The sequence below is a fragment of the Heterocephalus glaber genome, unplaced genomic scaffold (genome assembly GCF_053883595.1).
Source record: "Heterocephalus glaber isolate CG9 unplaced genomic scaffold, H.glaber_assembly_v1.0 deba00000122, whole genome shotgun sequence".
Taxonomy (NCBI): domain Eukaryota; kingdom Metazoa; phylum Chordata; class Mammalia; order Rodentia; family Bathyergidae; genus Heterocephalus; species Heterocephalus glaber.
The window spans coordinates 83941805-83967774 of record NW_028258138.1 but is presented as its reverse complement, the minus strand read 5'-3'; the positions used below and the strand labels follow the sequence as shown (position 1 = coordinate 83967774).

The following is a 25970-nucleotide window of genomic DNA, read 5'->3' as shown; positions in this document are numbered from 1 at the left end:
ATGGGACATTTCAGCCTTGGTTTTATATTCTAACATTAATATGGCAGGTGGAACTAAAATGCTTAATATGACCTACAAATTTTAGAAACATAAATTTTTATGTTTTAAAAATCAATTAACTTTAAGAATATAATAAAAAGTTTAAAATCTTATAATTATTATTTTTTTCCTAGAAATAGAGGGAAAATACAAAAACAATCATTTTTTTTAAACATACTTTAGAGACACAGGATGAACTGTTTTTTGCTTTTGTTTTTTTTTTTTTGGTACCGGGGATCCAACTCGGGTCCTTGCACTTGCGCAGCAGGCAACAAAACCACTGAGTTAAATCCCCGGCCCTAAGGATGAACTGTTTTAAGAAAGGAGAAAATATTACAGTATTATGATAATAAGTGCTGAGTAAACTCATTACAATAGACATGTCCTTTAAGGAGAAAACAATTTTTGCAGAAAAAAATATTTTTAAACAAAACTGAAGTATTGTGAAGGTGCAATGTACTTCATTTTATCCTAAATCTCTTTGCGAGTGCTCCACATCTTAACATGATTACCTCATCTCAGGCCTCTACCAACAAAAGGATTTATTTCCAAAATTTTATGTATTACTTGCAAAATCCTAAGGGAGAAAGAAATTATAATTGTGCAAGAGGCTTTCTGTTAGTTATTTCTTCACCGTTATTTTTAGTAGATGATTAATATTTGTTATCCACTTAAAATGGTCAATGGTTAAACCACTTGCCTGATTTCTGCCTTCTACATTTCTGTACCTTATTTAAAAAGATATGAGAGAATGAAAAGGGAATTTTAAAGCAATATCTTTCACTGTAACAAAGCTGAAAGGACCAGCAATTTTGCCCAAATTCTTAACCCTGAAGACTGGACATACGGAAATACTTATCCAATATACTTCCAATGGCTTAAAAGTAACAGATTACATTAGTAGGTAGGTCTGGAATTCTTGTTTTGTGGTTTTTTTTGGTACCGGGGATTGAACCCGGGACCTTGCACTTACAAAGCAGGCACCAGAACCACTGAGCTAAATTCTGGGCCCCAGGTCTGGAATTCTTAAATTTGGGATTCACTCTTTTGTTTAAGCAGTAATTTTTTCATGACTGTTCAGGGCTGTGAATATCAGCCAATGTTCCCATTTTAGCCCTTGTACTGGCTCAGAGAGGGCAATCATCCCCCACACAAGGAAGTTCCAGGAGGAAGGGAGGGCATATTATGCCACTTGGATGAGGTGACAGCCACCCTTTCCCTCCTCTCTCAGGCCTCCACCCCCCCACACACACACGTCAAAGGACTTTGCTATGTATGCAATGCTCATTCCTCTATTCTTGCATCTAATCACATACTTTGAGGCAAATTATTTCTAAGGTATACCTTATACCAGGAATTCTTCCTCATATTCAGTCTTCCCATCCACATATCAGATAACAACATCTGGGTACAGGTGTGGGCTACAAAAGGTCTGAGCCTTGAAGAAACTGCTAACTTGAGGCAAGTGGAATTACTCCAGTTTTTTAGTTCATAAGTGAGTAATTTCATAGCCATGGTTTCATCTTGTCTGAAGGATTGTTCTAGTAATTCAACTGCCAGCTGACCGAAATCACTACCAAAAGATAAAGGCCAAAATATATTCAGATTAATAAATCTGCAGTGATCTGTTATTGTACGGGTTTTCTCTGCAATGCTACAGACTGAATCCTGGGTTTCACACCTGCTGGCAAGCACTCTACCACTGATCTATATACCCAGCCCACAAATTAGTTTTAACCAAATAATTTAAAATTTTTTCATAACATGTTTTAGTTTTTAATATTTCCACACAGACTGAGGAATTGTGAGGCATTAGAATCAAAGTAGTTTTACGTTCAAACATCTACATCTATGTGAAAATCAGAAAATATTGAAATATGGAACATTAGGTGTAGAACAGAAAAGGTATATCAGAGCACCTTCTTCTGGTCTAACAAGTTAATCTCACAGGGAACCAAAACTAACAATGCGACAATGTTCTATTCACAAAAGTTTCTACGTTGTTCTTTCAAACAAACCAAAGAGATGATACGCAGTAGAAAGGAGGGTAATGTGCCTGAGGCCCACCGCAATGTCACAATCTTCAACATCCCTAAGCAGCCACAGGATCCCTGTATGAGTTTTTCAGGAGCAGCTGTCACTCTCCCACACAGCCCACTTAGAGACAGGTGGGTCTAAGTATCTATTAGAAAACATCCTCAGATTCATTTCCGGCTTGATATGGCAATACTTCCCTATGTGCACTATACATAGTATAAACTATGTGAACAATTTAATTCTTTTATGTGATTCCACCATCCAAAACAGCCCCGAAGTTGAAATCGATCCCTTTCCTTGGAACACGCCTCAAATGTCAATTTCTTTTTTCCCCTCACCATTCCAAATGTAATTTTTCTAAATGCTACTAGAACAATTATTAAGCTGACTTTTGACATGTTTTTATTCTTGAATTGCAAACAGTAATGATATCTCTTTCACATACACAGGCAGAAAAATTTCTTCCCACATTTTTAGAAATACTTAATATATTTTAAAATAATTTTTTCTCAACTGTATCAAATTTATACATATACACATATATCCTCATTAAGTGCATAGCAGTATAACATCCGCTCAAACACTGTATTTTATATTTTTAAAATGCTTTCAAATGATACAAGATCACTTACTTGGAATACTGCTTCAATTCTTCTGAGGTATCATCCACCAGGTCACTCTGCTTTGCTTCATATGCCATCGAACGATAGATCTTACAGGCAACTAATGCCTTAGCCATTGACTCTTCACCATGCTGCCACAGAAAACGGGCCATGACCTGCCTCTTCATAAGGCACGCCCAAATCAACAGTTCATTCAGTGGATATGGAAAGCGCTTGGCTTCTGGGTCATCAATATCTACAATATCATCTTTGGTTCTTTTCTTCTTTCCTTCTTCCACAGCTGTATCAATCTTCAAGGGAAAATAAATATGATAAGGCTCATTAAACCAAGGCCAATGACACTGAGTTAGTAAATTCCTATAAAATATCCCTTTCTCTATTTTCCAACTTCATAAAACTACCCATAACAGAAAGTATAAACTTTCTAAATTTTATTTTATAGTACTATGGATTGGACAAAGGCCTTACAAAATGCTAAGAAAGCACTCTACCACGCTACATCCACAGTCTTTTTTTTTTAATTCTATTTTGAGACAGGGTCTCATTAAGTCTCTCAGACAGAACTGAAACTTAGGATCATCTTGCCTCAGCCTCCTGAGTAGATGGGATACAGGCATTATAGCTCATAATTTATTTTATAAAAATGCCTTTTCAAGGTGGACATGGTAGTATACACCTGTAAACCCAACACCCTGGGAGACTAAGGCAGAAGGACAGTAAGTTCAATTTCAGCTTAGGCAACTAAGAGAGACACTGCCTCAAAATTTAAAAAAGAAAGAAAGAAAACAAAACAAAACAAAACGGGTGGGCTATAACTCAGTGTGAATGAAGGCCTTGGGTTCAATCTCCAGCATGCCCCACCAAAACCATTTCAAAAAAAATCTGAAAATGCCTGTAATAAATGTTTTCCAAGGCTGAAGAAAGGGCATATTTCAACTATTATCTAATAAAACACAATTTTAATAAAAGTGTAGATAACACTTTGTTGTGCATATTAAGTGAAAATGGAATGAGTTAAAATTTTGTGAAATTTGGTTATTATACATAGCTAAATATGAAAAGCTTATTACAATCATTAACTTACAAAGACTATCTCAAATAGGAAATATCTACATTTAGGAAAATAGAGATTCAAAGATATAAATGATCCAAAAGCAGTAATTCTCACTAAAACAATTTTTTATTTAATAATACTAAGTAATTAAAAAGAACAAAATCAAAATCCAGAAAGGGTTTACATTAATATGCTTTTGGTAAGCTAAATAAACATTTTCTTTAAAAAACAAACATACATACCTTTGGTCTGTAGGGCTGTGCTGTTTTAATAAAATGATTATGTCTCGTTTTTTCTTTCTTATCTGCTCTATTGCCAAAAGATTCATGACTCTTTCGCAACTGAGGAGTGCTGCTGGAGGTATTTCGGCCAGATCTCTGAAAACGAGAGGTTATTAGCTTTTATGCTTCAAGGTGCTGATGTTATAAAAATTTAACTATATATATATGTGTGTGTGTGTGCATGTGCGTGCAAATATATGTGCATACACACAAGCAAAATATGACTGGTTTAGGAATTCAATTATGATTTTTTTTGAGCTGGTCTCAAATGCATGGGCTCATGATCCGCCTACCTCAGCCTCCTGAGTGGCTGAGACCACAAGCATTCAACACCATGTCCAGCTTATAAAATATTTCCAGTTAACTCTTGGTTGAAACCTCGTACGTTAAAGATACTACATTCACCATGTTACTAATTTTTAACATTTAAAATGCATGGATTAACTTTAAAACACATATATAAACTTCCCCCAAATTCTACATACCCGATTATTTCCACCAAGACTGTTATATATTAATCGGAAACGTTTCCTAGTGTAGGTGCACCTGTAGGTTCCTCCCATGAGATATTCAATAACAAGTCCTATATCAATCAGAGTGATCTTATACCCTGGAGGAAGATTTCCCTACAAACAAAACACTAGTTTTAAACAGATACAATGACATTGTCAACACTGTCACACAAAACTGTTTTCTTGTAAGAAGCCAGGATTGCCAGCATGTACTTACTTATTTGGTGGTATGTCTCAAACAAGCTAGGCAAGCTACCACTGAGCTACATTCCTGGCCCTTTTCCTTTTTTCTTTTGGGACAGGGCTCCTTAAATTGGTAAGGCTGGTCTTAAACTTGGCATCTTCTTTCCTCGGCCTCTGAATAGCTGGGATTATAGGCATGTGCCACCATGCTACACTGCCAGGCTTGTTTCTCTATTTCCTTTTGCGAGAAGAGAGGATTCTGAGGTTTTGAAACCTGAAACGTGTGGACTGGGACAGGAGTACAGCCTAATGCAGGAAGATAATATGCTTTTTCCACTGCCCTAAAGCCTTACAGATAGCGGCAACAGAATTATTAGAGCCAATATTTCTTTTTTCTTTTGGTACTGGGGATCGAACTCGGGACCTTGCACTTGCAAGGCAGGCAGCGGAACCACTGAGCTAAATCCCTGGCCCTGGAGCCAGTATTTCATTTTCATGATAATACATGTCATAAAATGCAATTTCCTACAAAAAATGTTATGTTTATTGTTTCCAGACTGGCTCAAAAATACCAATATTCTTTAATGAAAATCATACAGGCTATACCACAGGTTATACGACTTATATCTTTGTCCAGGATTTAACTAATATTCCACAGTTAAGACTCCATTTTCCCTGGGCAACAATCAATTTACAAATGAACTTTTCAAACTAAAGCCATTTATTTATGAGTTTGTAAAGACTGCCCATTTCAAAATATAAAAACTTGTTAATTTCATTAAATAATCTTAAAGAAGTTTAATCCATCAGGTTAATTTGACCTCCTAACACTACCATTCTTCCTATTTCCTTTATTATTGATTTCTTAGCCTCGTGGTTTTTGTTTTTGAGCCAGTGTTTTGCTATATAACTTGGGCTGGCCTCAAACTTGTGATCCTCCTTGCCCAGCCTCCCTGAACTATTGTTTTTTTATGTCTCTGTATTTTTAATATTTTTGTTTCTTCTTTGGAATTTCTAATTTCTAGACAGCAATTCTTTCTTTTCAATTTTAGTATATGTGCTGCCAAAGCGAGCACTGCAATTCTATTCTTTCAAAAATGATCAAAATACTTATTTCCAACCAAAATACAAGGTTTTTACTTTAACTCAAGCAACCTCAAAATATGCTTTATGATTGAAGATTCTACCTTTATAGTCCTTAATATTAGTTTTGTTTTGTTTTTGGTACCAGGGATCGAACTCAGGACCTTGCGCTTGCGAGACAGGCAATGTAACCACTGAGCTAAATCCCTGGCCCTAGTTTTGTTTTTTTGATACCAGGGATCAAACTCAGGACCTCGCGCTTGCAAGGCAGGCGGTGGAACCACTGAGCTAAATCCCCAGCCCTAATACTAGCTTTTTAAAAATGTGACAAATATCATTATATAAGCCTACTTGAACAGGAAATATTTAATCCCATGTAAATAATGTGAGTCATCTAAAAAGTTATGATTAACAATGTCCCCAACGATACTGATAAGGTTTACAAACTCAACATATTAATCTGAACCAAAAAATATTCAATTATACCCTTGAGTATTTACAACTTACAGAAATAAAACGATTTGGCCTATTATAGTCACCAATGTAACAATCACTATAGACTCACTCTCATTTCTCCTCAAATTTTAAATACTATACTATTTCTTTTTCTATTTTTGGGAAGGAACATGCTGGGGATGAAACACAGGGCATTATGTATGCTGGGTCCCTGCTCTACCACTGAGCTGTACCAGCCAGCCCAGTACTATACTTCTTTTTGCTGATTCATCTAAGAAAATTATAATGCAAACATACTGGAGAAACTCCTGGTCCTAAGGTTGCCCCCATTAGGAATATGGAGAACAGGCAAATCCCAAAATTAACTCTCTGGGATGGGGCCAGAAGTGGGGAACAGAAAAGGACCAGGAATACAGATTGACAGCTAGGGGTACAGAGTCACTTTCTGAGGTATTGATGTTGTTTTGCTTCTGGTACGTATCTGCAGCCCTTTTGTATTTACTTTGAGTCAGGGCCTTACTAGGAGGCTAAGTTGCCTAGGCTAGTCGAAGACGCTCAAACTTGAGATCCTCCTGCATTAGCCACCCAAAGTGCTGGTACTACAGGTGTGCAGCACCATGCCTGGCTTGAAGTATTGTTAATGCTCTAAAATCACATGGTGGCAACAGCTGCACAACTCTGAAAATAGTATGTCAATAAGGTGTATACTTTAACTACATAAATTGTAGTGTGTGAAATATACTTCAATAAAGCTATAAAGAAGAGCTGGTATTAAAGAACTGAATAAAGCAAAAAATTTTAAGTATAATACAGACTAAATTCTCATATGGAATGCTGCTTTAGTATTAAATAAGTTACAAACTAGAAAATTAAAGGAGAATGTGACATTTCCACTTTAAATTTTGTTTTTTAACACTACACGATAGAAAGTAAGTTTGAAAAAAATTAGTTTAGAAAGAAAATGCATTAAGTTCAGAAACTTAAAAGATTTTAATCAAATACCAGTGTCATTTTATTAAGGAAAATAAAAATGTACAGGATACCATTAAAGTGGATATAAAAATACTGACAAATGTTTAAAACTGAAGTCAGAGAGACTCCCAACAGAGGAGAAAAAGCCACTGCAGAATGGTATCGGCCCTTAGGATGGTGTGTGCTCAACACCACCACCAAACTAGATGCTGTCTCACAACGGGAGAGAGCATGTTGCCCTGCCTCACAGCCACGAAGCCAGCACACCTCAAGCTCCTCCTTTACTATCTTTTTTATTGAGAAAAACCCCTAGGGAACAAGTTTCTGATGAATATGGCACAAGAATAAAGATTTTATCAATGACCTTCCTTTTACAAACCAGAGCATCATAAAATCAGTCACATTCTACTGTGGATGACCAAGGGATCAAGATACAGGCCTTAGTTTCACAAACCTTCCTTTTGACTTCTGATACATTATGCTTACCCTTATTTTATCTTACATAAAAAGCTATCATTTTATTGCTGATCTTAAAATGTATTTAAATGCTTTTTCCAGAAATAAATGAATGATTTTTACACAATAACATTTTCAAAAACAAAATAACCTCTTACCTGTTTGACATCTCGTACAAGATGAAATAGCATTGGATTAGTTGGTCCTTGTTTCTTTAGGAAGAAAAGAAAAAGAAAAAACTATTACTTTTCTTCTAAAATAACTTAATTTTCCTTCTTACATATGGGACCTTCAAGGATTTTCATGTACAAATTATACTGTTTTGGAGTTATTTCTTTAGAACAAAGGTAAGGATATAAACATTTCATATTGTTTACTATCAAAAACATGAATGAATTCAGAGAATCACTAAAATTATATGTAAATTTTTGTTTTTTAAAAGTCACATCAATTTGCTGGGCGTGGTGGTACAAACCTGTAATCCCAGTACTCAGAAGGCTGAGGTAGGAGGACTGCCATGAGTTTGAGGCCAACCTGGGCTACTTAGTGAGTTCTAGCCCAGTGTGAACTGCAAAGCAAGACCCTATCTCAAAACAAAAACAACAACAAAAAAAACCCCAAAATCAAACAAAAATAAATGTCAATAGTGCAAACTTCGTAGTTGTATCTTAATTTTACTTTGTTTGTTTGGTTTTTGGTACCGGGGATTGAACTCGGTCTTTGCGCTTGTGAGGCAGGCGGTGGAAGCTCTGAGCTAAATCCCCAGCCTTGTATCTTAATTTTAAATTTAGTTTCTCTCATATTCCCTTTCTTGTTGAAATGTTCCTCTCTTTTGTCACCAATCATCAAATTGTACAAATTTTAAATATTTTGGGTAGCAAACATTTCAATACTTATCTATGCCATCATTTCTCCATTATCCTCTTCGTGGGTGCTCTGTATTAGGGCAGGTTTATCACAAGTTTTATCATCACAGTCATCTTACTTTGACAGCATTCTTTATTTCAAAAAAATATTCGGGAATATATACCACTGTCAACACTGAGGTAAAAGACCCCAAAACACATTCCTCTGAACACTTCAGGCAGAGCTTTGACTCATGAAATTTACTACAATGTATTCATTCTATGTGGCACAAATCAAGGGACTTATTCTTAGGACTTTAAATCTTGTTTAAAAGAATTACCAAATGAGATTTTTCCCTTTTGGTTTTCTGGGTTTTGTTTTTTGAGACAGGGTCTCACTATGCAGTTCAGGCTGGCCTTGAACTAGTGAAGATCCTCCTGCCTCAGCCTACTGTTGTTTTGTTTTTTTGAGATTAGGGTCTCACTATGTAGCACAGGCTGGCCTTGAACTTGCAGCAATCCTCCTGTGTCAGCCTACCAAGTGCTGGGAATACAGGTGTGAGCCACCATGCCCTGGTACCAAATGGGATTTAGTCCCACTGTATTGTTAATATTTTTTTTTATGGGAGTTCTTATACTAATTACTGTACTTTTCAATATCATATCTACTTGGAAATATGTTTTCAAATCTAGGCACAAATACTACCATGTCTTTGAAAATAGTATTTCTTTGATACTGTTAGTTTTCTGTTTGTTTTTTGGTACCGGGGATGGAACTTGGGTCCTTGCGCTTGCAAGGCAGGCGGCGGAACCACTGAGCTAAATCCCTGGCCCTTAACATTGTTAGCTGTCTAATTCTACAGCATATCTAAGATGACTATAAGTGACACTATATATAAATTATATTTTACCTTGTTTTCTTCCTATGATACTGTAGTCTATTCACTCTGGCTGGCTTCTCTTTGTACATTCTTCCCACAAGTTAACTTGTAAGTTAACATGAAGTGTTTTATATGTTTAGGGTATTAAGAAGTTTCATTGTGGGCCAGGAATTTAGCTCAGTGGTTTCCCTGCCTGCTGTGCAAGCGCAAGGACCCAAGTTCGATCCCCGGTACCAAAAAAAAGAAGTTTCATTATATTTTCTTTAACTATATGTTCACATAGAAATACACTCACAATATTTTATCTTAATCCATTGGAAGTTTATCTATTAAAAATAAGTTTTTAGCAGAAAATAAATATACTATAGAAGGCCGGTTCTCAAAGCATGGCTTGAAGGCACCTGAGGCCTCCAAGACCACTGCTCAAGGCCAATAACTCCAAACAATTTTCATATATATGCATTGTTTTACTCTCATTCTTTCAACGTTCAGTGGGTTTTTTCACAAGCTGCTTTTTTTTTTTTTTGGTACTGGGGATCAAACTTGGGACCTTGCACTTGCGAGGCAGGTGGTGGCACCACTGAGCTAAATTCCCCGGCCCCTTTTCACAAGCTGCTGCTTTTTTTTTTTTTTGGTACCGGGGATTGAACTTGGGACCTTGCGCTTGCAAGGCAAGTGCCAGAACTACTGAGCTAAATCCCTGGCCCTTCACAAGCTTCTTGATGCATGATATCATAAGACTTAATTCATTAAGAGTCTAGGCTGCGTTGATGAGGCCAGGTATTGAAGAGACTGTGAAACTATAGCATCATTTTACTCTTTTCAGTAATTTGTTTACTATAAAAATGTTACGACTGGAAGTGTAGCTTGGAAGTAAACACCTGTGTAGAATGCACAAGACCCTGGGTTCAATCCTCAGCACACACACATAAAATGTTATTTACAAGCCAGGTGTGATAGTGCAAAATCCAAATGAGAAAAACAGCTGGGGCAAACTGTTGAGATTTGCAAATCAAACTAAAGTTATGAACACATCGGGCAGCCACCAAAGGTTTTTTGTTTTTTGGGTTTTTTTGGTACTGGTGATCGAACTTGGGTCCTTGCGCTTGCGCAACAGGCAGTGAAACCACTGAGCTAAATCCCCGGCCCCACCAAAGGTTTTTTAAACTGCAGAAAGTTATAGTACAACATCATTACAAAAATAAACTGATGTGAGAAAAGAATATCAATGAAGAGATTAGATTATTAAAATAGCGACAAGGCCGGGGATTTAGCTCAGTGGTTTCACCACCTGCTGCGCCAAGCGCAAGGACCCGAGGTTCAATTTCTGGTACAAAAAAATAAAAAAAGTTAGTGACATAGACTAGTAGTGACTGAATAGTACAGACATCAGGAAGGAAAGCAGAGAAATAGGTAAATTGAGAATGAACAGACACAGCTCTATAGAGAAGTCAAAGTCAGAAAGCGAGGACTTAGTCAGTGTTCCTCCATACACAGCTCAATTAAATTCACACTGGTACCACAGAAAACCACAAAGAAGGGTAACATTTATCCCCTCCAACACTAAAGACATGAAATTTGAAATGAAATGAGAAAGGCTTTCTAACCACCTTCACATTCTCCATCACACAAGGGAGTCAAAAGAAACATCATCGCCCTCTAATTAAGAAGTTGATCCTGGTTCTTTAAAGGGGGGAGGAGAGACAAAAGGAGAGACAGGACTGGAGTCTACATGTCCTTCCAATGTGGTGGCGAACCTACACCATCCATGCTACAGTGGGCTGTCTGTTACCACTAAAAGCTCTAAAAGGTTGGCCGTCACTACTACATGGCTATCTATGGTGATGAGAAAAGGCTCCCAAAGCAGGAACAGAGATGCAGACTATCATACAAACGATCTGTACTAATAGTGGCTGTATTTCTTTCCCTATAGCTAAGAAAGACAAGAAAGGCTTTATTCATGGGAATGGATGTACATACTTAGGCAAAATACTTCTTTCTGAAAGATTACCAAACAGCCAACAGAGAATTGTATCACACACTTACCGTGTTGTAAAGCTCTTCTAGTCTTGGAATGGTAAGGAATTTATGCATGCTTACTCCGTTTTCAATAAGAAGTTTTACAAATGCAACTCTGTCCATTACAAGAGCATCAAGCATAGCTTGTTCCAAGGATCCAACCTAGAAGAATATTAAAATTAATAAAATATACTTCATATGTTCTACTAATAACGTCTAAATGTAAGTCTATAGGAGTTATACCTATTTGTTTCAGTTTTAGAATTATAAAGATGCAAAACACTGACAGACTAGGCCTTCGGGTATTTAGAAAACAAGTAAAAAGACCTCTCTAGAACAGGATTACCCAAAGAAGACTCCATAAATACTATTTCTACAAGAGAATAAGGGTTATATGGGGAGGAGGACCACAAAGTTCATGGTCAAATATTAAAATATTTTTTATTGTAAGTCATTTTTTTGTCTTATTACAATTAGGGTGTTACATTGGTTTTTAAATTTATGTAGTGTTTATGAAATTTCATTTTGATATACTAAAAGAAGCCTAACAAATTCTTGCTTTTACTATTTATTTAGTTTTGCTTTCTGGTGGTACTAGGGATTGAACCCAGGTCCTCACACTTGCTAAGCAGGAATTTTATCACTGAGCTACATCCTTACCCTTTAATTCTTAATAAAGGAGTATTCTATCTAACTGGGTTTATAACCAAAAGCCTGACACAATTTTATTATCTGAAGAAAAACAGATGCAGCTAAAATAAACCTATCTACCTGGTTTGTAGGCAGCATTTTCTCATTCAAATGTGTACTGAATGAAAAAAAAAATCAAACAATTGTCCTACAAACTCCAAGTTTAGCATGAAGCATTAAATCAAATAGGCAACATTATACCAGATAAATCCATGAGACTAAAAACCTATACAAAAGACAAAGGCTCCATCCAAGCCTTTCTGAGGAGACTGAAGTTCAAAGAAATCATTCAAGGGAGTAAAAGGCTGGCTTACAACTTACAAGCAATTAACATCCCTTTCTTCCTCTATAAGAGGGAAAGTGATCTGTCTCTTCATTACTATACAGAAAATACAGTACTATACTTAAAAAAAAATGCAAGTACCACAAAATAATATAAAATTATTATTTTCTCTCCTCTGGCCCACATTTTCTTTAGACGTATCCACATTACCAGCTCTACAAATGCTCTAAGGGGCTGATAAAACAAGATTTCATCAAGTGCCAAGTAACTTATTAAATCCTAACTGGATTTGGATGTAGTGTAAATACTTAGCTAAGCTACTTCTGTACTTGTGAAAGAAAGATAAAATGCGAAGTTGGGTCACTGTTCTAGCAAATAATTTTGTTACTACACTCGTTCCTCAGTATCTCTGGAGGGTTGGCTCCAGGACCTTCTTTTTGATACCTAAACTCATGGATACTCAAATGACTTCTGCAGAACAGTGTAACACAACCATATCCTCCATATACCTTCAATCATCTCTAGATTCACTATAATACCTAATATAATGTCAGTACTATGCACATTGTTGTGTACTGTTTAGGGAATAATCCCGAGAACTGCATGTAGTTTAGTACACATGCAATCACTGTAGCCCAACTACATGTAACAGAATCCATAGATATGGAGCCTGTGTATACAGAGGGCCACTGCATGTCATGTAAGTATATGTGCACAGAGATTGTTGACCTACCAGCCACTGCTGTCCATAGACAAACACATGATTTTTGGCAATGTCAACTCTATCCCACGCCAATGTAAGGATAAGTTGGTCAAAGGCAGATGCATTAGTACCTAATAAAGAAAACAGGCAAGTTTACCCTCATTAATATGCAAACACTTATGATCCTTTAATATACACAGATGGCATCAGCCACCATTCAGAAGCAGCCTGCCTCAGAGACAGGACAAACCCCAACACAAGACGGAGAACTTTAATTTTCCAACTATAAAAACTACACAGCCTCATTCATTGCAAACAATTCAGAATACAGAAAAATGAGAAGAAAATAAAAATGACCTATCACAGAGATACTACTGTTAGGATTCTGAAAACATCCTTTTGGGTATTTTTCTGTACATATGTAAGTTCATTCAAATACTGTGTTCACTGAAAAATGGGACCATCCCCACCTCCAGCCCACAATGAATGTATTTATTGTGAGAATGGCTGTATTTTAGGAATGGCCTCACTCAGCCCCAGGTGGGTGGAACAGGCATGTGACAGTGGGGAGCCTAGGCTCAGCTCCCCCTGATGCTGGTTAATAAATACCCTTCCTCCCCCCCAAAAAAGAAAAGAAAAATGGGACCATGTTACACTAAGTGTTGACCAGCCTGCTTTACATACTTTACTATTATACTTTAGTTTTCCTCAAGAGTATATACAGATCTGGGCCAGGGATTTAGCTCAGTGGTTCTGCCGCCTGCCTTGCAAGTGCAAGATCCTGAGTTTGATCCCCTATAACCGCCCCCAAAAAAGAGTAAATACAGATTTACTTCATATGTATTAACATCTTTTAAAGGTGAACTATAATTTAATCAACAAATATCTCTACTACTAGTCAAATTACTTTGAATTTTTTGTCAATTAAATTTTGGGGCACATGTTTTAGCATTTAAATACATTGAGGAGCCAAACTGCTGAATATAAGGATATACATGTTCAGGCTTTGTGAAAAGGCTTAACTATCAAAATGTTTCAGAGCCAGGTCTGATGGTGCACACCTGTAATCCCAGCATTGCAATGCTGAGGCAGGAGAGTTGCCACAAGTTGAAGGCCAGCCTGGGTTAGATAGTGAGTTCAAGGCCAGCCTGAACTACATTGGGAGACTCTGTCTCCAAACAAAAACAAAGAAAAGTTCCAAAAAGCTTATGCCAACCACAAAGGTACAAGAATACTCATTTTTCCATTTGCCAGTAGAGGGGGTAAAGCTCTTTTTAAAAAATTATATTTACTTTTACACTAAGATGTTGACCATCTTCCCACATTTCTTCCAAATATTTAGATTCTACCTCAAATACCTTTCACATAAACTGACACATTTTCTATAGGTATTCATCTTATTAATTTCTAACCACTCTTGGTAATTCTATTATCTGTGGTTTTCTCACTTATAAAATGGGGAAAAAGCCAGGCATGAAGGTGCATACTTGTAATCCCAGCAGCACTTGAGGCTGGGGCTAGAGGATTGCCAGTTACAGGCCAGGATGGGCTACGTAGAGAGTACAAGGCCACTGGTAGCTACACAGTGAGACCCTGTCTTAAAAAACAGAACAAAAACAAAAAATAAAAAAGGAACTGTGCCATCAGGGTCACAGAGATAATACGAGGTAGACAACTCAGCCACTTATGCACAGGACAAGTGCCGCAAATCCACCACCCACGTGGGGAATGTGTCCTCCTTTATCTTCTCATGTTATCTCACTTACTGACTTCTTCCTTTATAGGAAAGGAAGTTGCTGGGTTTCCTAACATGATCGCTTGATCCCAAGACCACATATATTTAATTAACTTATTTTTAAAACGCTTGATATATCAACACGCTGTTGTGGTCCAACACTTGGGAAATTCTTACAAATAACAAGACAGTGTCCTCCTGCTCTGCTCCTGCCACACCTCTTTACTTTGATGCAGGCATCTGTTCAGCACCATGCTGTCAGAGCAGCTGGACACCTTTGGGGAGGTAATGAAACAGTCCAGTGTATGTGCAGGAATCCCTCAGTCCTACACAATTATCTAGTTTAAAATTTTTCTCTCCAGAATAAAAAAGCTATGTTTAAGAATCCTTTTATTTCTATAAACTAAATTCCTCATTACTTTTAAACAGTTATTTTTCAGCCAATTAAAAACATAATGCTTTTTTTTTGGAGATAGGGTTTCACTATGTATTCCAGGCTGGCCTTGAACTCTTGGCAACCCTACTGTCTCAGCCTCCCAAGTGCTGGGATTGCAGGTGTGTACCACACATGGCAGTGACACATTCTTAATAAGATGATGAAATGAATCTGGACACATGAACCTTGCTATAAACTTAAAAGTTCTACAAGAGAAAAACAAAAGCTAATTTACCACCAATGAAAACCAACACTGTTTCACAAAGAACTTACTGAAAAATTCACTTCTCACTCATTCAGCCAAATTTGAAAAGTTCTCTTATATAAGTGAGCCATAAATTAAAGATCATACAAATAAACTTAAAAACCTTACCTTTTAGCAATGCAGTAAGTATTGCTACATCTATATCGTGGTGTTCGTCTGATCCAATATGGAAAACAGTGATCTGTTTAAAAATTAACTCATAATATTATACCTTTATATTCTTAAATGTAAGGCATCATAATGCAATAGCCACTAAATGTGGGGGAATATGTATACACATTCTGAGAGACTCAGGCAGGGGGGATGAAGGGGGAGTGACAGATTGACTGGTATCACAGGGGAACAGCCCCCAAAAGTTCATTTCAACCCCCAAAACCAAAACAAAACAGAAATTTAGTATACTTTATCATTTATCAAATGCAGGGCCAGGGGTTTAGCTCAGTGGCACCACACCTGCCTGGCAAGCACAAGGTTCTGAGTTCAATCCCAGTACCAAGAGAAAAAAAAGATTTTAAACAATCATTTATCAAATACGGTGGCAAGTATACTCAAAATATTTGGTTCCATTATTATATACATTGTCTTGGACCTAGCTAATAATGTCTGTTACCAAAGTAATTACTTATCAGAGTAAATCTTGTTCTTTCCACAAAGTGAACACATAGTTAATACAGTGTATGTATTCTTGAATGAGGAAAGTCTTTTGTTTTGGGGGTTTTTTGGGGATGGGGGATGTTGTTCAATCTTTTTCACTGCATATTTCCTTAAATTATTTGAAATATAAACCATTTGAGAAGTGTCTATCTAATAACATTTTTCATAAAGTAAAAGATTACAGTAACCCAAACACAAATACTTCAGCCAACTTCATTTCATGTGCTACAAAAACTTGCAATGAAAGCAGACAGCAGATCAATTCTTGCTATCATCTACTGATTTAAAGAGCCGTTAAACAATTTCTCTCTGAAAACTGAAGCCCATGTATATATGACTGAAAGGAAACAGCCTTAATCTCTTAATTTAGTAGCCTTGAATGTTCACTGAATATGAAATTGCTTAAAAATTTTGTCCAAATATCTTATGAGAAAAGGTATGAACAACTCTTATAGTTCTTTCTTGATACTGGACATAATCTTTTGCTGCAGTTATGCAACTTTTCCCAAAAAAGCAAATATACTGTATCAATATATAAAAAAAAGTTCTATGTGGGGCCAGGGATTTAGCTCAGTGGTTTTGCCACCTGCTGCACAAGCGCAAGGACCCGAGTTCGATCCCCAGTACCAAAAAAAAAATAGTTCTATGTCACCACTCAGTTGAAAAGACCAATAAATAAGCAAACTCTTCACACGGTTAAGGAAAGATTTAAAAATTTAAAATCCAGGGTTAGGGATGTACCTCAGTTGTAGAACACTTGCCTAGCACGTGGAAGACCCTGTGTTTGATCCCCAACATTGAAAATAAATAAATCCAAATTAAAACAAAAGTTCACCAATTTACAATGCACTGTGGAATAAATAGAAGTCCTAATTATGCCACATTATACTTACAAGCTCCTTTTTTTTCATGCACTCCATCAATGTTTGAAACAAATGAACAGCTTCACTCTGACCAAAGTTAAATGTTTTCTTGATGGTTGAAATTATATCAGGCTCTGCTCCATCAGGAAGATTCCTGGTATAAAAGGGAATATAAATTAACTCTAAGATTGCATTTTCCCTTTTCTGCAAAATCAAAAAGAGTACAGAAAGAGGGCCAGGGATTTAGCTCACTGGTTCCAGCACCTGCCTTACAGGTGCAAGGTTCTGAGTTCGTTCCCTGGTACCAAAAAAAAAAAAGTACAGAAAGACCCATGCAAGACCTTCAGGATACTGTACTAATATTAAAAACGTGACTTGGGGCAGTATTGTTTTCACTTTCATAAGATAATTTTGTAATTCTTAAGGGAGTAAAAAACTAACACGGTCATTTTTCTGATTACTTTACAAAAATATTTTTCCCCCCTACAAAGTGTGTACTTCAGTATTAATATTCACAATTTTATAAGATACTATACAAAGACAGCTTAAATATATTATGGTATATAAAGCAATATTTCACTAAGATGTCTTGAACATGAACACAGTACTTTTTTTTTTTTTTTTTTTTTTTTGGCGGGATCAAACTCAGGACCTTGCACTTGTCAGGCAGGCACAGAACCACTGAGCTCCCTGGCCCACATTTTTATTTCTTCTGATGAAAGGGTCATACATTCACATGGCTACAGAAAATACAAAAGTAAGAAGTCATAGTGGAAGTCTCCTTCCCATTCTCTCCCATCTAACCAGCTCCATCTTAGCTCTTTTCAGAAATCATTTATTAGCTTACATAACTTTTTGAGCTCTCTTTCCATAAATACAAATGCCTATCCCAGGGCTGGCAAACCTATGGCATGTGTGCCACAGTGGGCTGTTTGTATCATTCAAAGCTTTAAAAGGTTCGCCGTCACTGGCTATCCCCTTTCTTTTTCTACACAGGAAGTGCCACAATATATATACTGGTTTATATCTTTTTCTATGTAGACATTTTGGTAATCTTCACAAATATCTTACACAAATACCACCCTTATTCAATTCTACACTATCCCACTGTATACATATTTGCAATTTATCTAGTCGTCTTCTAACAGATATTCTACTTTGTTCAAATCTTTTATTCTTACAAATAACCATAACAACAGTATATATTTTTTCATAGATGTTCCAACATCTGTAGGATTTCAATTCCCAGAAATGAAACTATCAGCTTAAAAGGCATGTGTCTCTGTAGCAAACAAGTCTTTCAGGAAGATGGTTATACCGTATCATAATTCATTTCAATAATGTGTGAGTCAGACTATTTCCTCCAGCCTTAAAAAAGTATTGTATTAAACCTGAGATTTTTCATGTTCAAAAAACATTCAAAGGAATCTAAACTCCAAAAACTACAGGCCTCTTTAATAAGGCTATTAAAATGTGTTACACTCACACACTTACCCTCCTTCTTCAGTCTGTTTGTGAATATATGCAAGTAAATCTGCAGCTCGGCCTGTCCCTTCACACACCACCACTGGGACTGGCGGGCTTTCCTGCAGGTATTCTAGAACGGTGAGGATAACATTGGGTCCACCTTCAAATATCAGTGCCACCACAGGGACTCCCTGGCCAATTCCTTAAAAAAAGTAAAACCTTAATTAGAAAATTGACAAAGTTCAGTAATTGAAATTTATTTTTAGTCAAAACAATTTCATGTAAGACATACTCAACAGCTCAACAGTCTCACATAAATTACAGTCAATAACTTAAATGAGAAAATTTAAAAATCCAATATATAATTTGTAACACACACTAGAGAATGTATGTTCGCTGAAAAGTAAAATTGTGTGTATTTATTGAGTTCTTAGCAAGAAATGTATAATAACACTTCTTAAGGTTACTTTTTGATACAGTATTAGTTAAGTTTCTAATGTATACCTTAATTCATTTTAAAATGCCTTTTTTTTCATACCAGGGATCGAACTCAGGACCTTGTGCTTGGCTTGCAAGGCAGGTGTGGCACAACTGAGCTAAATCCCTGGCCCTAAAATGCCTATTTCTGATTTCAAATGAGTTCTGACATTAACATAGAAATTTATTACAGAATCAGAATTACACAAATAAAACTGATCAATAAAATTCTAAAACCCTTAGAAGAGAAAAATAAAAAATGTAGTGACAAATACCATTTTTTGTTTTTACAGCAACCTGCAGGGTGGTGAGAAATAGAAAATATTGGTGAACTGTGGAGTTATGCAAAGTCTTCCTAATTTTTGTAAATGCTTTGACTCCACCATAAACAGAATGTGCTGTTCTGTGATTTTGTATTTCAAAAAGTTTACCTTCTTGGTGTTCTAGGGTTACAAAAGTTCTTCTACCTGAAATAAAATCTAGATGTTGAACCAGAAAGTTCAGCTGTAGTTGGAGAGCAAAATCAATCCCAAGAATTTCAACTTTTAAGACACATTTGCCAAAAAATGGTAACTATTCATTCTATAAACTTTAAGCAAGCTGATTCTTTGTAACAAAATAACTTATTCTCCCTTATTTTTCAATCTTGAATATCAAAGCAATGTAATGTAATGTATCACATATCAAAAATACTTAGAAGTTCTTCAGGCTGCAATGGGTTTATAACAGCAACAAAGGGTGTAATGAACCTTTCTGACTTTGGTCTGAAAACCTATTTGGGTGGAAATGTCTGTTCCTAGGTCATCTTACCTTATTTAAGATCTGCCGTTCTTGGCTGTTTTATAGGTTATCTTGCTATGTAAGGAAAATGTACTTCAAAGAACACTACTTTTTCAGAATGCTGATGGCTATTAATACAGTCTAGCACAATTTCAACATTAACAAATTTGTGAATGCCCTTACTAGCATGAATTCTTTGTTGATTAATAGTTTTCTCAAGTTCTCTTCTCAGTCTGACTTCTGCTCCGTACTTCCCAACAGTGCCGTCATCCACCAATATGAAATGAGAATGGAGATTATTTAGCACATTCAATTTGCTCAGGGGGTTCAGTAAGGTTTGATAAGGAGCAATCACCTAAAACAAGGAACGTAAAGAGTTAGTGGGTAGCATTAAATGTAACATAATGTAAAAAACATTTTTGAAACAATCTGAACAGAAGTAACATTCTACTTTACATTCACAATTAGACAGAAAACAACAGGGCCAGGGATTTAGCTCAGTGGTCCTGCCTCGCAAGCGCAAGGACCTGAGTTTGATCCCCAGTACAAAAAAAAAAGACAAAAAACATATCAAAAAGCACAAATTTTTAAGTTGAAGATCAGTCGATATGAGTTGAACCACACAATTACATCTTGATCCTTACTGAAGAATTACAATTTTATCATTACATGTAAAAAGAGAAGCAGTAAAAAAGCAAAATCCACAGTGCTAAGAAACTAAAGTGAATATTCTGCAATATGTAAAGAATATTTTAAAAAAGCAATAAAATGTCATATTGTTATTTTTTGGGCCATAAATAGAATCTTTAAAATTGGTATTAGAAATTTAATAACATTTGAAATTGTTATAAGCCAGTAATTCCTTTTGTCTCTTGATAAATGTAAATCCCTATATTTAACCTACTCAAAATACTAGTATTTGATGTTTACCTTTAGTAACAGTAGGAATTATTTCTAATGCTTAATCATTAAAATTTTAATTATAAAGACTGACATGTTTAAGAAAGCAAAATGTGCCAACACTATAGTAACAATCATTTATATTCAGGAATGTGTTTTAAAAAGGACCAGAGGAAAACCACAGGAAAAACTTTTGAAACTTAATTTGGAAAGTATGTTATGATCAAGAATATTTTGAGTTGACTAGCACTGTTCTTGCTTTAATTTTATTAACACAAGAGTCCAAATATAAGCAACCTAAAAATCATTCTTACATCTCTCCCAACAAGATCATTTCTGTTTTCGATCACCCCCCATGGAGCTATCCCAATTGTGCAGATCTTCCGAGATGACCTGGAAGCATGTTCTTTGAGGGCATCACCAACATGTTTTGCCACACCTGTTCATGAAAAATGCTGTTTTAGTTCAAATTCTTTATTGTATTCAGAACAATCTTGTTCTTAAATCTGTAACTTCACAATTTGTGATATGTTTCTTTTTTTTGGTACAGGGATTGAACTCGGGTCCTCGCGCTTACGAGGCAGGCAGCAGAATGCGGTATTTCTTTACACACTGAAGACAATAAATCCAAGCTGACAAAATACACAATAACAACAACAAAAAAAGAAACACAAAACAAATCCCCATAGCATCACTATAAATGCCTGAAACACATGTAAAACTAAGTTTTACTATATTGTTAGGTCTAGTCCTTTCTTGGATTTCTCCTGTAACAAGTTTTTGTTGTTTCTTTACACATCATCTAGTATAAATTAAGAATATACCCCAGGAGCACAGGGTATAAGCAAAGCAAATACACCACAAACAACTAAAAAAAGTTTAGCTCAGTGGTTTCGCTGCCTGCTGCGCAAGTGCAAGGACCCGAGTTCGATCCCCGGTACCAAAAAAAAAACCTGAGGGAGAAGCCAGGCGTAGCAGTACATGCTGTAATTCCAGCACCCGAGAGGCTGAGGCAGGAGGATCATTTGGAGTTTAAGGACAGCCTGGACTCCACAGTGAGTTCAAGGCCAGCCTAAACTGCATAGTGAAGCCCTATCTCAAAAAAACAAACAAAACACATATACCACAAAAAAACTGAGGGAGAGAAGTAGGAAAGACAATTCCCAAGAATATATACAGTCATTACCCTTTATCTGTGAGGGGTCTGTCCTAAGACACCAGTGGAGAGTACAAAGCCTTGTACACCAGTACTGCAATACTGTGACAGTGGATCTAATAGTCAATCGGTAACCAAGATGGCCACTAAATAACTAATGGGCACTGGTGTACACAGGGGTGGGTGTGCTGGACACAGGCACAAGTCAATCCCAAGCAGGAAGATGGAGTGAGACGGCATGAGATTTCATCAGGCTACTCACAGCAGTGCAATTTAAAACTTGTAAATTAGTTTTTTTTTGAATTTTCCATTTAATATTTTCAAGCCACAATTAACTGAGAAGAACTGAAAATTTAAGAATGCACTACTATACATTTTCATTACCATTTATTGTGGGGTAAATTGTGTCCCCCCACTCATATGTCAAAACTCAAACCATCAATACCTCAAAAGTCTATTCGGGGATGGGCCTTTAAAAAGGTGACTGAGTTCAAATGGGACCTTGGGGTGGGTCCTAACCAATCTGACTGGTGTCCTTGCAGGGATAACTCAGATCCAAAAAGACCCCAGGGAGGCCAGAGCAGAGGCCTCAGGAGTAATCAGACCTGCTAACACTTTAACATTGGGCTTTTTCATACTCCATTACCATGAGAAGATGAACCACTCAGTGTGGGGTTTTGTTATGGCATCCCTAGCAAATTAGTATCACTCAATTTGCTCTGTTTAAAATAATAGATAAGATCTCAACCCTCACCTGATGACAGAAATAGCATCCTCTAAGCCGAATGTAGTGGTACACCCCTATCATCCCAGGAGCTGGGAGGCTGAGGCAGGAGAATCACGGTAAGTTTGAGGCACACCTGGGCTACACAGTGAGTTCAAGGTCACCCTGAACTACATAGTGAGACCCTATCTCAAAAAAAACCACAAAAGAAATAGTACCCTCATTGGTCTCTCACCTGCTGCCTCCCAGTCCATTAAAATTTATCTAAATCATCTTTAATGCTTAACTCTGCTTAAAACCTCCCCTTCTTGTTCAAAGTAAAACCCTCAGTGCTCGTACAGCCTTGAAGGCCTTGTGCACCAGCTGTCTGCTGTCCCCACTCTTCACCAGGCTTCCCTCACCACCACAGGCCAGTAACTTCTGACCACATCATCTAGGACTCAAGTGACACCAAAATCTCACTCTTCTTCCAATACCGTAGTCATTTCCTCTCCTTTAAATGCTCTGCCTCAAATTTTTCTTGTATCTTGATTCCTCATTCATTTCCTTCTATTTTTTCCTCAGTGTCACCTATCAGTAAAGCTCTGACCGTGTACAAAATACCAGCCGCTCCATCATCCCTCCCTCTCCTCTTTATTCCATGTGTGCCCAGCACGCACCATCATCAAACGTATCACATTACGCAGTCACCTGTTTACTGTCTGAACCTCCCCACTAATATCTACACTGCATGAAGTTAAACAGCTCATCTGTTCTGTGGTATGACATACACTTACTCAACAGTCCAAAAAATGTCTGACAAATGAGGCTCAAAAGAGTTGCTAATATTAGATGCCTACAACTTAAATAAATAATTATTTGCTACAGACAAGAAAATTAATTTGCCCTCAGAGTTAATCTGTATATTTAAATGAAAGATGATAGCATTTTAAACACTGATTTTTGAAAGCTACCTTTTAACATTTTAATGGCTAAGGTAATGGGTTGCTAGATATTCTACCAATTTACCAGTAGGCACAGACTGTAAGAATTAACACACTGTTCTACACTATGGCCAGCAACTGATTTTGTAAAGGGGCAAACATGAATATTTTAAGCTTTGCAAGGAATTTGCCAATCTCGGTCACCCTATTCACCTCTGTTATTGTAACACAAAAATAGCCCTAGTCCCTTCATAAACAAATGAGTGTAGCTATACGCAAACAAAACTTTATTCACAAAACCAAAAGCAAGACCAGATTTGGCACATGGGCTGTAGTTTGCCAATCCTAGCTCTGAAGTGCATTGTTTTTAAGGCTTAAATGACAACCAAACAGATTCAGTTTCTTACCCAGGAATTATACATTACTTAATAGATAAACCAAATAAGGTATTGACTATTGTTTCAAATGTCTTAAACATAGAAGTACACTAAATAGAACTGATCTAGTTCATATTACCTGTGTTTACTCCCCCCGTCAAAATCCAGGCTCCAGTTGTAACCGCAGCTTTGATAAGACCCTTTCCAAGCAACTGTTTGATTCGTGGGTGAAGTTCAAACTTCTGCATTCCCCCATGTACAGAGATAACAAGTTTTGGTAATTCCATTTGCCATTCTTTAAGCAGAAGTTGCAGGATGATTTCAGGTTTAGTGTCATATGATAGTCTCACATACTAAAATAAAAATATTTTAAAAGCACAAAATAATTGAAATTTGTCCACGCAACATCATCTTACTTTAGGAAAAAATATACCTGAAACAGATTGCATAAGAACAAATTTCACAAGCTCCTTTTAATATATCTGCACTGCAAGGAATAAACAATAACAAGTGATTTTCTTTTTTCCCCCCGACACAGGGCCTCACTATGTAGTCCAGGCTGGCCTCAAACTCAGGGTAATCCTCCTGCCTCATCCTCTCCAGTGCAGGGATTACAGGCATGCACCAACACAACCAGTGCTGCAAGTGATTTTAAAGTTGGAAAAATCATTCTGTGACATCTATAGATAATAGAGGCACTCTACATTAAGACACAAATGTTACTTTGTTTATACTCAATCACCAATTAATCCAATTTACAAATTTATCCACAGTATTTCTGTCTTACTTAACTATGGGTACACAGTGAGTCAGAAACATTCAGACCAATTAAGATGATGGGTAAAGGGAAAAAAGAGAATTGTGGGGAAAAAATGGAAGCTTCTAAGACTTGCTGGAGAAATAAATATTTTCTGTTTGAAAGTTCTGCCAATCCAGACCATTTATAACAGAATTGTAACTAAGTAATATAATTTAAAAGGTATTTTAAATAGGAATGATTATTTCTTTCATTGGAAATAAATGGATTTAATTAAAGTATGAAATAATCAGAAAATCTAAATCAACATTAAGTGGAGTGCTGGGGATGTAGCTCAGTGGTACAACATGTGTTCAGCAGGTGTAAATTCCTGCGTTCAATCTCCAGCACATTAAAACAACAACAACAGGGGCCGGGATTTAGCTCAGTGGTGCCACTGCCTGCCTCGCAAGCACAAGGTACCAAGTTCGATCCCCAGCACACACACACACACACACACACACACACACACACACACAAAACAGTGTTCAGAAGGACTCACCAGCTAAGTTTCTGAACAACCATTCTATTAAAAAGGTAATGTGGTGGCACATGCCTATAATCCCAGCACTCCATGAGGCTGAGAGAGGAGGATCACACGTTAGAGCCCAGACAGGCAATTTAGTGAGACTCTTGTCTCAAAATAAAACAAGCAAATAAATAGGGCTGTAAGTATAGCTCAAAGTGAAAGCCCTGGGTTAGATCCCCAATACCAGCAAATGAATGAATGAATAAATGAAATAGAAGGGCCACAAGTGTAGCTTAGCAGTATAGCATTTCCTTAGCATGTGCAAAAGGGGCGGGGGTGGGGGGGGATAGGAAATAAACTACTGCATCTGTGGAAAAATAACTTTTGGTTTGAAAATATTTTTTTAATTTACCTTTTTTTGAATGACATCATAAAACATACTTGAATAATCACTTTAATTCATCCTCTTTGTCTAAAGCAAACAAATGCCTAAAAAACTCCCAAATATTCAGATTCTAGAAGATACAATTTTTAAATAATCTCTAAGAAAAGTTCCTCGCAAAAATGGTGTACTGCAATGATAAATGTAAGTATATTTTATACCTAAAATGTACCAATAAAATAATTTAAGCACACACAAAAAAAGGGTATACTGCCCATTCCTTTACAAACAGAGATGAAACACAACAAAGTCTTTGAAACAACATATGAAGCTGAAAAAAAAATCAGAATTCTCCAAAACTGAGCAGGCTTCAGGATCCTGTAAGAATATTTTGTATATAGGATTTGTTCTACACAAAGTCTGTCTGTATTAACTTTATTTAACCTGCC

At 36.6% G+C, this 25970-nt stretch overlaps 2 protein-coding genes across 2 annotated transcripts in view; both read right to left on the bottom strand.

The window, feature by feature from the left end:
• Nucleotides 1-2704: 2704 nt before the first annotated feature.
• On the bottom strand, nt 2705-24122 carry LOC147830546 (transient receptor potential cation channel subfamily M member 7). Its single transcript, XM_087207829.1, has 12 exons — nt 24014-24122; nt 21009-21133; nt 19978-20149; nt 18565-18739; nt 17101-17224; nt 15662-15734; nt 13148-13248; nt 11469-11603; nt 7855-7908; nt 4520-4660; nt 3996-4130; nt 2705-2989 (listed from the first exon to the last, which is right to left on the bottom strand). The coding sequence occupies exons 1-12, from the start codon at nt 24120-24122 to the stop codon at nt 2705-2707; spliced, it is 1629 nt and encodes a 542-aa protein (XP_087063955.1).
• LOC147830545 (uncharacterized) overlaps nt 11469-25970 on the bottom strand; it is a 48464-nt gene continuing 33962 nt past the window's right edge. Inside the window, exons 5-12 of the mRNA XM_087180775.1 lie at nt 24014-24227; nt 21009-21133; nt 19978-20149; nt 18565-18739; nt 17101-17224; nt 15662-15734; nt 13148-13248; nt 11469-11603 (exon numbers count right to left, since the gene is read on the bottom strand). The gene's annotated coding sequence lies outside the window, so the exon portion shown is untranslated. The remainder of the gene's footprint in view (nt 11604-13147; nt 13249-15661; nt 15735-17100; nt 17225-18564; nt 18740-19977; nt 20150-21008; nt 21134-24013; nt 24228-25970) is intronic.

Bases quoted from the DNA above. Each gene is read 5' to 3' on its own strand.
- LOC147830546 (XM_087207829.1), bottom strand. From the start codon at position 24,122: ATGCAGAAGTTTGAACTTCACCCACGAATCAAACAGTTGCTTGGAAAG. The intron at 21,134-24,013 runs GTAATATGAACT...TTTCATGAACAG, and splicing joins GACGGGGGGAGTAAACACAG to GTGTGGCAAAACATGTTGGT. The intron at 4,661-7,854 runs GTAAGAGGTTAT...TTTTGTTTGTAG, and splicing joins TTGTACGAGATGTCAAACAG to GGAAATCTTCCTCCAGGGTA.